Consider the following 15904-nt stretch of genomic DNA (forward strand, 5'->3'; position numbering starts at 1 on the left):
ATCACAGAAAAAAAGGTATATCTTCCTCTATATAAATATAAATTGAAGGATAAAATAATATAATAAATCTCAAGTGTGAAAATGTTAACAAATTTTGGAAAAAAAAAAAATAGAACATTAAAATTGTACCTCGTTTTATGTGCAACCTGCTCTCCTTCTTCTCCATTAAATTCAACGGTCTTATTATGTTTGAAATATCAACAAATCTTTATAGGTATTTACAAAATCTTACTTTCTTTTTATGGTATTAAGTCAAAATGATTTATTATTTATTATTTTTAATTTTATGTTAGTTTCTATTTAAAAAATAAATAAATAATTTTGTGACACTTGAATAAATGAGTGTTACATGAACGAACCGAAACCATGTTCGAATGAGAGCTATTTTGAGAATAAAATGATTACGTTTAAAAAAAAATTGAAAGTCACTACTTATATTAACAAGACACGCATCTTCCTTTTCCATGGCTTACTCATAGAAACTCGTGATTAGGTGTGCTTTACTTAAGAAATTTTATATTGGGTGATCTTTCTTAGAATGCATGTAAGTGAAGATAACAAAACATGTTGGAAGGACTCGTGTTTGTCTATGAGGAATGACCATGTCGTGAGTGAGGACAACAAAGCATGCTAGGCAATGTGACCATGTCGTCAGTGAATACGAGGTCCATCAGGTGCTAATTCAGATTTAGAATAATTTCTCCACATGCAATTCAAATCTTGGTTGTTTGTCGGGAAATAGATTCAAGCATTCGAACTAGTAGATCAAGAACAAATCAATAGTCATCGCACCAAGAGCTTTCGAGCGAGTTAGACAAGTACATCTTAATAGGAGCTAATAATGACATACTTTCACCGCCACAGTAAATGTAACAGCTCAAAGTCACTGATAGCAGACATCATCCTCTTTAAATTTTCCCTTTCGAGATTCCCTTCGACGTTTTTAAAACTCTAATGCTAGTGAGAGGTCTTCACACCTTTATAATACTTCATTCCCTCTCCAGCCGAGGTGGGATCACACAATCCACCTCTTCAGGGCCAGCATACTCGCTAACACTCATTCCTCCCTCCAATAAATATGGGATCTCACAAACGAAGAGAGGAGACACTTGTGAGTTAAGCTCAAACATTTACGAGTATCGAAGCTAACGTGGGATGTACTCACTCCATATGAACTAAAAGAAATTACATAGAAAAGCATGTGCATGGGTAGATTGGGTGTATCTCCAAAACCCAAAGAAGAATCGAAAGAAGTGATAATTAAGAGCAGCAAATTGAAGGGCTCAAGTCCCACCACCAAAGATTTGAATATACAAATAAACAAACCCAAGTGTTCCAACAAACAATGGCGTGGATCACTGCCAATATGCCTGTAACTCTCATGTGCTCTCTCTAGCTCCTTCTGTGCCGCCGACTTTCCTGTTTCTTCCTTCCTCAACGACAATCTCTGATCTTCTTCGATTTTTTTAATAATCCTGTCCTTTCTCCACCCCTCCACCGCAAACCACCGATCCCCGACTCTCCACCGTCGTAAACCCACCTCTCCTATAAGTACACACAATCCCCACCTTCTTTCTCTCCTCCCTCTCCTCCAATTTCCTCATGTAACCCAAAAACAGAGGAAGAACACAAAATCAGACAAACCCATCTCCCAATTGCTTCTTGTTTTTCTTCTGAAATCAAAAATGATCACCGGAAAAGACATATACGATGTCTTCGCCGCCATTGTCCCACTGTATGTTGCAATGATCTTAGCTTACGGCTCTGTAAAATGGTGGAAAATCTTCACTCCCGATCAATGCTCCGGCATCAACCGTTTCGTCGCCGTCTTCGCCGTTCCATTACTTTCCTTCCATTTCATCTCCTCCAATGATCCATACGCGATGAATTACCAATTCATCGCAGCAGATTCCCTCCAAAAAATCGTCATCTTATTTGCTCTGTTTCTGTGGCAGAGCTTCACAAAACAGGGGACTCTCGAATGGATGATCACTCTGTTTTCACTCTCCACTCTTCCCAACACTCTCGTTATGGGAATCCCTCTTCTCAAAGCTATGTATGGCGATTTCTCCGGCAATTTGATGGTCCAAATTGTTGTCTTGCAGAGTATAATTTGGTATACTTTAATGCTGTTCATGTTCGAATACAGAGGAGCTAAGCTTCTGATAACAGAGCAGTTCCCTGAAACTGCTGGTTCGATTACGTCGTTTCGTGTCGATTCCGATGTTGTTTCGTTGAATGGAAGAGAGCAATTGCAAGCGGATGCGGAGATTGGTGATGATGGGAAGCTTCATGTTGTGGTTAGAAGATCGGCAGCTTCTTCAATGGTTTCTTCTTTTAATAAATCTCATGGTTTGAATTCGTTGACTTCCATGACTCCTAGAGCTTCAAATCTTACGGGGGTTGAGATTTATTCTGTTCAATCATCTAGAGAGCCAACGCCTAGAGCTTCTAGCTTCAACCAGACGGATTTTTACGCCATGTTTGCTAGTAAAGCTCCTAGTCCTAAACATGGGTATACCAACAGTTTTCAAGGTAAAAAAATGGGTTTTTTTTAGTTTGATCTATGGATTTGAGCTGAATTTGGTTGTTTTTTTATTGATTTAGGCGAAGTTTACTCGTTGCAATCATCGAAAGGAGCAACGCCAAGAACGTCGAACTTTGACGAGGAGATGTTGAAGAAGAAAAGGGGAGGGAGGAGTATGAGTGGAGAGCTTTTTAATGGTGGATCTATGCCGTCTTATCCGCCGCCGAATCCCATGTTTTCAGGGTCTTCGAGTGGTGGTCAAATGAAGAAGAAAGATCAGAATGGCAGCAGCAGCTGCCATGGAGCTGCGAACTCTACTGGTAACAACAAGGAGCTGCATATGTTTGTTTGGAGTTCAAGTGCCTCCCCTGTCTCGGAGGGGAAACATGCTGTGAATAGAGCCGCCACCGCCTCGGATTTTGCTGCGGTCGACGCTTCTAAAGCTCAACAGGAAGCCATAGCTGCAAAAGGTAAGAGAAAGAACGAAACTTAGCTTAGGTTAGGAATAACTACCGTACGATATTGTCCACTTTGAGTGTAAGCTCCTCGTGGCTTTACTTTGGGTTTCTTCTCCAAAAGGGCGTATACTAGTGGAGATGTAATTGTAGTCTCGAACAAAGTATACTATAGAGGCTCCCCCGAGGCCTATGGTGCCCTCGAACAGTCTCCCCCTAATCAAGCCTCGACTCTTTCTCTGGAGTCCTTAAACAAAGTACACTCTTTGTGGAGCCCTCGAATAGCCTCCCTTTAATCGAGGTTTAATTCATTCTCTGGAGTCCTCGAACAAAGTACACCCTTTGTAGAGCCCTGGAACAGCCTTCCCTTAATTGAGGTTCGACTCTTTCTCTAGAGTCATCGAACAAAGTACACCCTTTGTGGAGTCCTCGAACAGCCTCCCCTTAATCGAGGCTCAACTCCTTCTCTAGAGTTCTCGAACAAAGTACACCCTTTGTTCGACACTTGAGTCACTTTTGACATAGCTAAATTAAGGGCATGACTCTGATACCATATTAGGAATCACGAATCTCCACAATGTATGATATTATCCACTTTGAGTATAAACACTCATGGTTTTGCTTTGAGCTTCCCCAAAAGGCCTCGTACCAACGGAGATGTATTCCTTACTTATAAACTCATGATCATTCTCTAAATCAAGAGTTAACGTGGGTATGCAGGGCTACAAGAGGTGATAGCCAATATGAGCCCAGGAAGGAAGAACAGAGATGAAGAATCCATGGAAGAAGGATCAAAGAAGAGATTCAAAGGGAATAACAATGGATCTTCATACAGCGATTTTCAAAAGAAGATGAACATAGAAGATGGAGATTATGAACAGAAGAACAATAAACAACACATGCCACCTGCAAGTGTCATGACTCGCCTCATACTCATCATGGTGTGGAGAAAGCTCATCCGAAATCCCAACACATATTCTAGTCTCATCGGTGTTATTTGGTCTCTCGTTTCATACCGATGGCACATTGAAATGCCTACCATCATCAAAGGATCGATATCAATTCTATCAGATGCTGGCTTGGGAATGGCTATGTTCAGCCTTGGTATTCATCAATCTACCTTTTTCTCTTCTTTTCATTACCTTGAACTCAATTGATTCATACCCTTTTGCAGGTTTGTTCATGGCATTACAACCAAAGATCATAGCTTGTGGGAAATCAGTGGCAACGTTTTCAATGGCAGTGAGGTTCTTGACAGGCCCGGCTGTGATGGCTGCAACTTCCATTGCAGTTGGCCTGCGTGGCGTTCTTCTTCATGTTGCTATCGTTCAAGCTGCGCTTCCACAAGGGATCGTTCCATTCGTGTTTGCCAAGGAGTACAACGTTCATGCAGATATACTCAGCACGGCGTGAGTTTTACTTGCTTTCAAAAGAACATAGATATCATTTTTTGTTCGTCACTGATATAAACTTTGGTGTGTGCAGGGTCATATTCGGGATGCTGATTGCCTTACCGATAACGATACTGTATTACGTGCTTTTGGGACTCTAAAGTGTTCGTTTGAGATTAATTAATAGAGAGAGTTTTAGGATTAGGATTAATTGTCCACAAATATATTACATTTGTTAGTATTATTGTCTGCAAATTTTGAGTTATTTTTTTGGATCAATGATTTGAATACACAAACCAAGATGGCATCAAAAGCTTGAGATGGTTATGTTATTGAAGAACATGCATGTGCCTTTATGAACACAACCCTCCAAATGAAGCAATTAATAATTAATCAAAACTTAATTAATGGTTGATGAGATTTTGTTTTTGGAATAATATGTGGGTTCTTGTCCATAGTATCATGCATGGTCGAAGAATTTATTCTTTTTTTAATATAAATTAGATTAGAATCCAAACAAGATTAGTGTTCATAATTCAATGAATCTTATCTGGAATGATTATTAGTGTTATAGAATTCAACTAGTTAAGTTACATAGTTGTTCATTTAACCTGTGAGGTCGGGGTCCTATGTGGACTCGAACAATGAGAAATAGGGAGAATTTCTTTTTCCTGTTAGCTAAACGGAGTTGGGGATTGAGATTATATTCTCCGTCCTCCCTCGATCCTACCCAAATCTCCATTCCCCCTCACTAAATGTGGAGACTACACTGTGATATTGAAACTCGAGTTATTAAAAATTACGTTGAACATAATTTTCTACGAGAGCCCAGTTCCTATAAATTTCCTACCACCCCTAACGAATCTGGAGATTGAGATTATATTCCACATTCTCGATCCTATCCAAATCTCTACCCCTATTGCCCTATGCTGTGAATGGGGATCGGGGAATCTCCAAGCCATTTCGTGGGAATGGGGATCGGGAAAGCTTGCTCTTGCCTGTCTCGAAGACATCTTTAGTCGTTATAATAAATTAATAATACATGTTACGACGGTGTTACAACCGTGCACGTGACGGAGTTTTGCACGGAAAAATAAAAGGAAAATCTCTTTGTCTTTGAGTCTACAAGAAACAAGGCAAGGCATCTCCTTTCTTTTTTAAAAAACTTGCAAAGACTTTCTGTCAGCCTCAACGCCGACACCCACCATGTGCTTCAAAAGCCTCTAAAGACCAAATGAAATGCTCCCTTCCCTTACAAATCTTCTTTCCACATTGCCTACAACTTTATGTCTCGAAACCAATTAGAACGAACCTGAGTCGATTCAGCTCGTTCGGCTCAATCCTACTGGTTTTTCATAGCAAAACTGTCTAAAAAAACACCCCGAATCGACAATTAGACACCTCTAATCATTACCAGAGTACGAGGCTGCTGTCGTATGAACTGAAAAACAGAGCCAAGAAACAAAAACCAATGGCTTCTTCAATGTATATTTCATTTCTACAATGTATTGTTAATAGTTTGACAACTCTACATATCAGGAAACAAAAATTTGCAAGAGAATGAAAGATTATGAAGCAGAAAAATCGCTAAAAATCGAAGAGTCTACTCGTATGAACATGCAATATCCCCTATCCCTATCACTAACTGCAGAAAAATGGATGAGTTAGCTAAAAACGAATCGATGTAACGCCTGCGAGTATCATCTCCTACCTCAAACAGACTCCTCCCCTAACTTCTCATCATGAGTGCTTCCATTTTCTTTGCTAAGTTTAGATTTTGGGAAAGAGGAGGCTTGTTTTGATGTTTTGGATTGTTGCTGTCTCAAGTTGAGGTAGGTATAAACTGACATGCCCATTATAGCTGTGAATGCGCCACATATACTGGTTTTGCCTGGATCGGCGTTGAAGAGATAGTAGTTTCCGAGAAGGATGACACAGGTTTTAAACTGCCCGAGTACGACGTGGCTGACAGCAGAGGTAGCCCTGTAGATTTCGTGAAACTAAAAGATTAATAGAAGTAGATCATGTATACCTTAACAAGTTCATACTAGTAAGTTGGACAGATTGGGTTAGCCTTAGGAGTCTAACTCCACCGCTAACAGATATCGTCCTCTTTCGACTTTCCCTTCTTGACTTCCCTTCAAAGTTTTAAGATGTGTCTGCTAAGAAGAGGTTTCCTCACCCTTATAAGGAATGCTTCATTCCTCTCTCCAACCGATGTGGGATCTCACAATCCACCCCCTTTGGGGGCCCAGCGTCCTCGTTGGCACACCACCCGGTGTCTGGCTCTGATACTATTTGTAATAGCTCAAACCCACCGCTAGCACATATTGTCTTTTTTGAATTTTCTCTTCTGGGCTTCCCCTCAAGGTTTTGAAACGCGTTTGCTAGGGAGAGGTTTCCAAACCCTTATAATAAGTAATGCTTCGTTCCCCTCTCCCATCAATGTGGGATCTCACAATCCACCCCTCTTGGGGGCCAGCGACACCGTTCGGTGTTTGACTCTGATATCATTGTAATCCCCCAAGTCCACCGCTGGCAGATATTGTCCTCCTTGGGCTATCCCTTCTAGGTTTCCCCGCAAAGTTTTAAAACGCATATGCTAGGAAGAGGTTTCCACACTCTTTTAAGGAATGTTTAGTTCCCCTCTCTAATCGATGTAGGATCTCACAATCCACCTCTCTAAGGGGCCCAACGTCCTCGCTGGTACACCGATGCAGGATCTCACATAGCATCACATAAAGAGTTTTCACATACCCGAGGGCCAAGGCACCAGACCACTGAAGCAAGAAGCCCAGAATTGCGGACAGCAGAATAGCCATTGTATTATTGAAGCTCCAGTTGAAAGTTAGAACACCAGGGGGGTCTAAGAAAGGTATTAAAGCAATAAAACCACACAATGTAATAGGTGTTGTCTTCCACATCAACCTATGAGGATATTTCAAAGTTCAGATTCAATCCCTAGTAATGTATCATGAAAAAGTGAAAACATGAATGATAAAATGTAGAACATACGCCATGGCTGTCCAGTTCTCCTGCTGTTGCAGACTGGACCAAAGAATCTTATTAACCGCGCTAGGAATGATCCATGCCAATGCAATACAAGCACCGAAGAGATCGAACTGCAGATCAGTCACCGTAGCCACAGCGACACCAACAGACACCACTACAAGCGCTAGGACCTTGATGAACAGAGAAGATTTATCAGAATCCAGAAATAAAGGCTAATGGTATATCAATGCATGTAACAGCCCAAGTCCGCCACTAGCGGATATTGTCCTCTCTGGGCTTTCCCTCAAGGTTTTAAAACGAGTTTGGTAGGGAGAGGTTTCTACACCCTCTCTAACCGATGTGGGATCTCACAATCCACCCCCCTTGGGGGCTCTACGTCCTTGCTGGCACACCGCCCTGTGTCTAGCTCTGATACTATTTGTAACAGCCCAAGTCCACCTCTAGCGGATATTGTCCTCTTTGGGTTTTCTCTTCTAGGCTTTCCTTCAAGGTTTTAAAACACGTCTGCTAGGGAGAGATTTCCACACCCTCATAAGCAATCCTTCGTTCCCCTCTCCAACCGATGTGAGATCTCACAGTCCACCCCCCTTTGGGGTCCAGTGTCCTCATTGGCACACTGTCCAGTGACTAGCTTTGATACTATTTGTAACCACCCAAGTTCACTGTTAGCAGATATTGTCCTCTTTAGCCTTTCCCTTCCGGGCTTCCCCTCAAGGTTTTAAAACGTATCTGCTAGGGAGAGGTTTCCACACCCTCATAAGCAATGTTCGTTCCTCTCTTCAACCGACGTGAGATCTCACAATACATATCATTAACCACATCGTCCAAACCATGATTTGTAATAATAAAGCCATGATAGCTTTTGAGAGAGTATACAAAAATTTCAGTATATAAAGGGCTTTATTTACCTTGAAGAAAGAAACTTTCTTTCCATATAATATAAACTCTGCCAATACAATGGATGGAGTTACAGCAATCTTTGCCATCTGATAAAACCCCACACTGAAGTTGATATTAGCATTCAGAATGTCACTAAAAAACATATCAAGGACAACAGGAGTGTTGACTCTCACCTATTATACTTCAAGCTCACATTCGCAAGCCCCGTAGATAGCGACATAACTAAACCAAGAGTAAGTAAAGTCGACGAACGAGTCGTCTTCGATAGCGGAGATGCAGGAAGGATAGCGAAAAAGTTGAAAATAGCCATCAATATCCAGCTGATGAAATAGTGAATGAAACTGAGAAATATAGGAAATGTAAAGCCAACAGTTTTAAGCACCTGAAGACACAGACAAAGAAAAACGCCACAATCGTTACCAGCTGCAAACACGACAATCCAATCCAACCCAATCCAATGAACGACAGCAGATAGACATCGAAATACCAACCAATTTATTCATGAAGATAATACTAACTGCAACAAAGAAATTGAAGGTAAGAGCAACAGCAGGACCACAAGAACGTTGCTGCTGACGTTTGGCACCTTCGGGCGAGCGAAATTTGCTAAATAACGATCCTCGCAAATCCTCCAACGATTTTCCTGATGTTACAAATTTGTCCAAGTTTTCATGATTGAAGAACCTTCAATTAGGATAGATTTCTAATTTCATCTCATACTATACTAATGTTTGTATGAACCATTCTAAGACAAATTCATCTACCAAAACAATACTAAATGGCGAAAACAAAACAATGTGATGATCTTAAAATGGATACTCATTGTCTTGGCATATACAACATGCAATTTCATAGAGGGCAACCATTTATAATACTTCCACAATAATCACTACAGATCAAAAAACAGAGCAATAGACCCTAACTTAGCGGCTACTCAAGAAACAAAATGGATATCAAACGACCAGATCTGATTAGCTACGAGTACCAAACTCACAAAGCCCTTCATGGGTAGGTGGGTTTATGGATTCTACATGAAAAGCATTAGAACAACCATCCGAAATGCAAGGGGAAATCCGCAAAAACACCCAAATTCAAACAAAAAAAGAGAAAGAAAGTACCCCTTTGGCCGGCATCGCTATCCTTGCGCTTGAGAATCTTGCGAACATCCTTTTTGAACAAGAATTTGAACATCACGGAAAGACCCAATAGCCGCGGATAATCGCTCTCAGTGGCGGCTGTAAGGAGGCGTATAATGGGGTTCGGCTAAGCGATAAATGGGTTTAAAATGGAGTTGAAATGGGTGTACGGACAAAACATGATTGGAAACAAATAACCCAAAAGCAGAAAATGGGAAAAGGAGGGTTAACCAGTGAAGTGAGTGAGTGAGTGAAAGAGAAAGAGAGAGAAGAGAAGAGCGTTAATGGCGGAAAATGGAAACAGTTGTCTGAGAGAGACGGAGAAATCCACGCGCCTTCCTTCCTTCCTTCACTTTCGCAATTGGCGGACAAATTCTTGACAGCCCCACTTGTTCTTCCCCCTTTAAAATCCCTTTTCCTCTGAATTTATGCTTAAAGATCCAATTTTTACTTTTTCTACCTAAAATTATTTTCAACCCAACCAATAAAATTACATCAAAAATTTAACCGATCGAGTAATAGCTCCGATAAACGGACTGATTATCATTTGAAATGTTAACCGTTGAGCTAAAAAATTGATCTTTTTTTCTTCTTTTTACCTTTACTTCAATCAATTTGTAATAACCCGAGTTTTGGCATAGTACTAATGGAGGTCGTTACTCAAAATTTACTAATTTTTTTAATTGAAAAGCATTATTGTTCCATTAATTTGAATTGAAAACTTAAAAACTAGTACTAGGGCGATTTTTGTAATTTGGCTTTTTTAATGGGTTAATTGTCAAATTTATTTTACGAGGGTGCCATTTTCGCAATTATGAAAAACAAGAGTTAAATTTCTACACAATCTTGCACCTTTGCGATTGAAGAGATAGATCCCATCTCACAATTCGTCAAATTTCACATCGGGAGGATCTTCGAATTCGTTCCAGCCGGAAAAATGCCTCCCAAATCGGAATCCTCCAGTCAGATCACTTCCGCCGCCGCATCGGCAGATGCTTCGTTCTCCTCCATCGACCCCATTTTCCACATCCTTCGTATTCTCCCCTTTTCTTTCCTCCGTCCGCCGCGCCTCCGTCTCAAGCTTCCGACCTTGACCCTCCCCTCTCCGATGACCGTCTACGCCCTCGTCCTTCTCACTTACTTCATGGTCATCTCTGGCTTCGTTTACGATGTCATCGTTGAGCCTCCTGGCATCGGATCCACCCAGGACCCGACGACTGGATCCGTCCGACCCGTGGTTTTTCTTCCTGGTCGCGTCAATGGGCAGTACATCATCGAGGGACTCTCTTCTGGGTTCATGTTCGTACTGGGTGGACTCGGAATTGTGCTCATGGACCTTGCTCTTGATCGGAATCGCGCCAAAAGCGTCAAGGTTTCGTATGCGTCTGCTGGGATTTCTTCTGTTGTTATTGCGTATGTTATGAGTATGCTGTTCATTCGTATTAAGATCCCCGCATACCTTCGTTGATATATGGTAGAGAAATTTAGGATCTACTTTAACCTAGTTTGAATTCCCTTTTGTCTCGAGGAATGGAGGAACCTATGCGATGTTACACATTTTGACATTGTTAATGAACTACTAGGCTGCTTTTGTTATATGCTTCTTATTTAAGAGCTAAAGCCTGTCTGCATCATTTCTATGGTTCTTGTTTATTTGCCTTGATGTGCGTGAGTGTCACAGTCATGCTCGTCCAGGGCGTGTTGCCCGTAGCTGCATGCCCATGCCACGCCATTGTATTTTCTGTTTGTACGACCGTTCGACGAAATCATGTCTCCGCTTCAAGGCTTGCCAGACCTAAATCGTCTCAAGCAGGCCTAGACATGATTTCGCGGAACAGTCATACAAATAGAAAATACAATAGTAAAGCAATACAAGACATGATTTCGTAGAACAGTCATACAAATAGAAAATACAATAGTAAAGCAATACAACGTGAGATAACATAAAGGGTTCGGTGTGGCATGGACATTGGACGAGCATGACCGTGACACTGAGCTTTCCTATTCTCCTATGCTGAATTCATGGTGTTCAATTGCTTGCTGGTGGTTTATATATAATTTCATTTCTATGGCTTTTGTTATGCATATGACTGATTCGCTAAGGCAACATTTGTGAGATCCCACGTCGGTTGGAGAGGTGAACGAAACATTCTTTATAAGGGTGTGGAAGCCTCTCCCTAGCAGACCATTATAAAACCTTGAGAGGGGAAGCCCGAAAGGGAAAGACCCATAGAGAACAATATCTGCTAGCAATTGGCTTTGACTGTTACAACATTGTTACAACATTGTTCGGTAGTATCTTTCCAGTTTCCTCAGCTTGTTTAACTTGTCATAGAGTTACATTTCTTCATGTTCTTGTCTCCTTTATAAGATTTTTCCAATGCCCTTTTAAAGCTCATATGAACCAAACTTTTTGCAAAATAACTGAGCTAATGATTCTTTATCTGATAGTCCATGTTGCTTCTTCTTGGAATTTGATAGCTTGATCTTGTAGTTAAGGAATCCCAAATACCTCTGTCAGATATGAAGGGTAAGCAAATTCTTTTGAACAATACACTGGTTGAAGCTTTATTCTTCATTCAATAGTATTGATTAATCAGGAATGACATGAAATCTCTACTGGATTAATGCATAATTTGGATATATGTTGTATAAGTGATATCTCATCCATATAATGACCACTTCTTTGATTTCAAGTGACAATGTATGTTATTAGATCATGTAAAGCCCTGCATAAAGAACCTTTTTGTAAACCCTGTTTAGGACTTGGGAGTGTGATGTCTCATCATCGTCCCCGTAACCGTCCCCAACCTTTTTAGAACTCTAAGACACGATAGTACGACCTATATAATAGATCCTGTTCAAGTAAGACGCTCTCAACTGACCGATTTTTGTACCACATTTTGGATTATGAATGAATTTCTCATGTCTTTTAGATTGTAGCAATGTGGGGGTTGCTGCATTTTGAATCTCTCTTAACGGAGAGTGTCTGCGCATGTGTTTTGATTCAACTCAAAGTTTGAATGAATCGTGTTGAATTCCATTATTTGCTCGTATCATAGAGTTGTGTGTATGTTTATAGTGTTCGAGTTTGCATTTTTAGCTCTTGCATTGGATATCCTGTTCGAGTTTGCATTGTTGATGTAAGTTACAGTTTGTAGGCAGGGGGCCTTGGTTTTCATATTTTATGTCAGTAACTTACCAGCATTCCACCTTAAACAACATCCTTAATACCCCAAACATTCAAAACATTCTCATTTTTAAACAATACTTCATACGTTAATCCTATGAAGCAGAGCAGACAACACCATTGTTGGCAAAAAAGAACAAACAGCTTACATCTTTTCCTACCATTGTCCTTTACATTTACATTACTCATTCAACCCTTCCTACCTCCAACCCTATTGTTGCTATCATCTGTAACTATAACACAAATATTAAACCAACTCTTGGCTTTCTCACTTCGAGAACGTATGCCGGGGCGAGAACAGACGGCGTGGCGAGAACATTCCCATGTATCTCGGTGACGCCAGGCCATCGATGGATCGATACTCTGGCATGATGAACCCCTCTTTCTCCTCTCGGCTCACCCCATTCCCTCTGCTGTTGAAAGTTCCATACTTCACCAATTTCCCCACCCATGACCTCTTCTTATGCGACCCTTTATGCACCCCGTTCATCTTGTCGCTCAAGTACATCCTCACCGCGTCTAACCCTTGCTCGATCACCTCGGGCGGGGGTGATGCTAGAGGGTTGCCTTCAACGTTGAGCTTCTTGAGATTCTTGAGGCAGCCAATGGAGTCTGGGAGGGAGGTGATCTTGTTGTAGCTAACGTCGAGCTCGACCAAGGAGATGAGGAGCCCAATGGAGTAGGGGAGGGCTTGGAGATATTGGAAGTTTTGGCTTACATTCAAGACTTGGAGGTTGATGAGATTCTCCAAGTCGTCAGGGAGTGACCGGAGGCAGTTGAGGTGCGTGTCGAGCACGCGGAGGGAGGTCAAATGGGAGAGCGAGTGGGGAAGGAAATCAAGCTTGTTAGAGTTGACTGCTAACTTCTTGAGATTGGTCAACTCAAAGCCTATGGTGTCTGGAAGCCTGGTAAGCTGGTTGAAGTTGGCATGCAACTCTTCCAATGACCTGTCATCATGTACACGTGGCATGCTTTACTTAAAATTCCAAGAATTTCAACTAAATTATCATTTTGAATAATATTTTCTGAAAAAAAATAAAAGGTAGTGATTTAAATTTATAAAATAATGAATTTATTATTAATAATTATTATAAAGTATCACGTTGGAAAAGTTGCGTAATAAATGAAAACAAAGAATTATTTATTTATTTAATTATTTATTTAAAAGTCTATAGTCTTTGTCGCTTTTAATAAATAAAAAATAAGCATTAAATGTGATTTCTTCTCCGCGTCCACCGCTACTAAATTCAAATCCATAGAAAATAAGCATTGACAAATTTCCTTTATCTTCTTTAAAATTTTAGTTGTTATTTTTTAATAAAGTTATTATATTTAAATTATTTAATATTTATTGTAGAAAAATAGTTTTAAAAAAAAGGGTGATTATCTTTGGCAAGTAACCAATTATTAATTAATGATAAATTATATAAATCATTAGAGATTTTTGTTTGATCTGTCTGTTAATTAATTTTTAATTTTATTGTATAAAAAAAATTCCAATTTTCTTTTTAATAATTGGAATAAGAAACTTAATTAATTTACTTGCTGGCGTACGCTTCTGATCTCACGCCATGAATTTAAAGCTTAAATATATATATATATATATTTTTTTTTTTTTTTTTGCTCAAATTTAAAAATATATATATATATATATATATATGTAATTTTCGATATTAAAAAATATATTATTGTTTAATCAAATGAAGCTAAATTCTTAAAATATAATAAAATATTATAAAAGGAAAGAAAAAAAAAAAAAGAAAAGGGCAAAAAAGGAATTGTACGAGAAGAAACAAAATCTGGTTTGGGTTATTGATGTGATGTGTCAGATAACAAAACAGAAAATCCATTAATTAGGAAAACAATATACCATATTCATAACCTCGTCTATTTATTTCTTCTTTTTTTTTTAATATTTTTATTTTCTGATGAATTATACATAAATGATGAGAAGCAAAAACATGGAGCTGTTTTACTTTTACTATCATCATCTTAATATTTTATATTTATATATGAATCTCGAGAGACGAAAATTACCTGCAATTTTCGATCGTGGAAGGAAGAGAAACCATGAGGTTACCAGAGACATTAAGAATCTTGAGTTTCGAGAGACACCCAATAGAATTCGGAAGAGACTTAAGTTGATTCGAATGCACATCAAACGACACCAAATTCAACAACCGAGCCGTCAACGATTCAGGAATTACCTTCAAAACCAAAAACCCTAATATTAAAAATCAACAAATATCGATAAGACATCGGCACCAAAGTCAAAAAGAAATAAATGAAAGTATTGACTAAATGGGAGGGATAAGGATAAGGATAAGGATAAGGATCGATATTGAAACGAAGAACATGGGTTTATGAATTTGTGTTCACGTTGTTCGTTCTTCGTTCGTATGATATTGTCAATATAAACTATAAACTCACGATCATTCCCTGAGTTAGTCGGACGAATAAGAATCGATTTACCTGAAGATTGTTGTTGGAGAGATCGAGATGGGAAATTGAAGCGAGATTGAGTGTTGGATTGGGGAGAGATTCAAGAGATAAGCCACTCAAATCCAAATCCACCATTGGCAAAGCTTCATCACAGTCTTCGCTATTGTTCTTGGATGGGCGCCATCTGTTTAGCTGCTGCGGCTTCTTCTGGGCCTGAAAATGGTGCCCTGGTTCGTACATCATCCTCGGTTTAGAAAAAATCGGTTTTTTTTGGGTTTGGTTTTTTGGTTTGGTTTTGCAGTGAAGAAGATGAGAGAATTTATAAAGAAGGAAGGACGTACGGAGGAGGGAAGTTAAGTACCTCGATGACCGACGGTTCTGTTATTAAATTATTTATTTATTTATTTATTTATTTATTTATTTTAGTTTCGAATATCTCACTAATTTTTTAATTTTGAGATTAAAATATATATTTTTTAAATGTTTTAATTTTATGTGGAATAGAATAATGGAATGGCGTTTCTTACTAGCCAACTTGACAAAGTCAACCCTTTTGTCCTTCCCAATTTCTCTTTTTAATTTTTAATTATTCAAATTTTCAAATTTTTAATTCTCACTCATATTTATGGGAAAACAAATCATTCACTTTTTTATTCCTTTTATAACATTAAGTTTCTCTGCAAAATTAGAAAAAATTATAATTATATTTTTTCCAATTTTTCTTTTTGTAACAGATCGATTTTACCCGTTACTTATCGTCATCCGCTTATATTTTGTTCTCATCTCCAACTGATGTGAGATCTCACAATCCACTTCCCATTAGAGCCCAGCATCCTCAGTCACACATCGCC

At 39.3% G+C, this 15904-nt stretch overlaps 4 protein-coding genes across 4 annotated transcripts; 2 read left to right on the top strand and 2 right to left on the bottom strand.

The window, feature by feature from the left end:
- Positions 1 to 1354: 1354 nt before the first annotated feature.
- On the top strand, positions 1355 to 4713 carry LOC111437555 (auxin efflux carrier component 2). Its single transcript, XM_023075566.1, has 5 exons — positions 1355 to 2535; positions 2608 to 2997; positions 3703 to 4086; positions 4157 to 4391; positions 4468 to 4713. Exons 1-5 carry the CDS (start codon positions 1686 to 1688, stop codon positions 4532 to 4534), a joined length of 1926 nt encoding a protein of 641 aa, XP_022931334.1. The 5' UTR covers positions 1355 to 1685; the 3' UTR covers positions 4535 to 4713.
- A 1120-nt stretch (positions 4714 to 5833) lies between these two features.
- LOC111437585 (nucleotide-sugar uncharacterized transporter 1) lies at positions 5834 to 9810 on the bottom strand. The gene is made up of 7 exons (XM_023075623.1): positions 9404 to 9810; positions 8777 to 8928; positions 8459 to 8667; positions 8294 to 8387; positions 7389 to 7555; positions 7131 to 7301; positions 5834 to 6356 (listed from the first exon to the last, which is right to left on the bottom strand). The coding sequence occupies exons 1-7, from the start codon at positions 9474 to 9476 to the stop codon at positions 6086 to 6088; spliced, it is 1137 nt and encodes a 378-aa protein (XP_022931391.1). The 5' UTR covers positions 9477 to 9810; the 3' UTR covers positions 5834 to 6085.
- Positions 9811 to 10258: 448 nt separating this feature from the next.
- LOC111437651 (oligosaccharyltransferase complex subunit ostc-like) lies at positions 10259 to 11019 on the top strand. Its single transcript, XM_023075724.1, has one exon. The coding sequence runs from the start codon at positions 10359 to 10361 to the stop codon at positions 10887 to 10889; it is 531 nt and encodes a 176-aa protein (XP_022931492.1). The 5' UTR covers positions 10259 to 10358; the 3' UTR covers positions 10890 to 11019.
- A 1613-nt stretch (positions 11020 to 12632) lies between these two features.
- LOC111437609 (plant intracellular Ras-group-related LRR protein 6-like) lies at positions 12633 to 15366 on the bottom strand. Its single transcript, XM_023075665.1, has 3 exons — positions 15084 to 15366; positions 14649 to 14818; positions 12633 to 13558 (listed from the first exon to the last, which is right to left on the bottom strand). Exons 1-3 carry the CDS (start codon positions 15294 to 15296, stop codon positions 12880 to 12882), a joined length of 1062 nt encoding a protein of 353 aa, XP_022931433.1. The 5' UTR covers positions 15297 to 15366; the 3' UTR covers positions 12633 to 12879.
- Between the last annotated feature and the right edge of the window lie 538 nt (positions 15367 to 15904).

Source organism: Cucurbita moschata, unplaced genomic scaffold (genome assembly GCF_002738365.1).
Source record: "Cucurbita moschata cultivar Rifu unplaced genomic scaffold, Cmos_1.0 Cmo_Scf00003, whole genome shotgun sequence".
NCBI classification, from domain to species: Eukaryota; Viridiplantae; Streptophyta; class Magnoliopsida; order Cucurbitales; family Cucurbitaceae; genus Cucurbita; species Cucurbita moschata.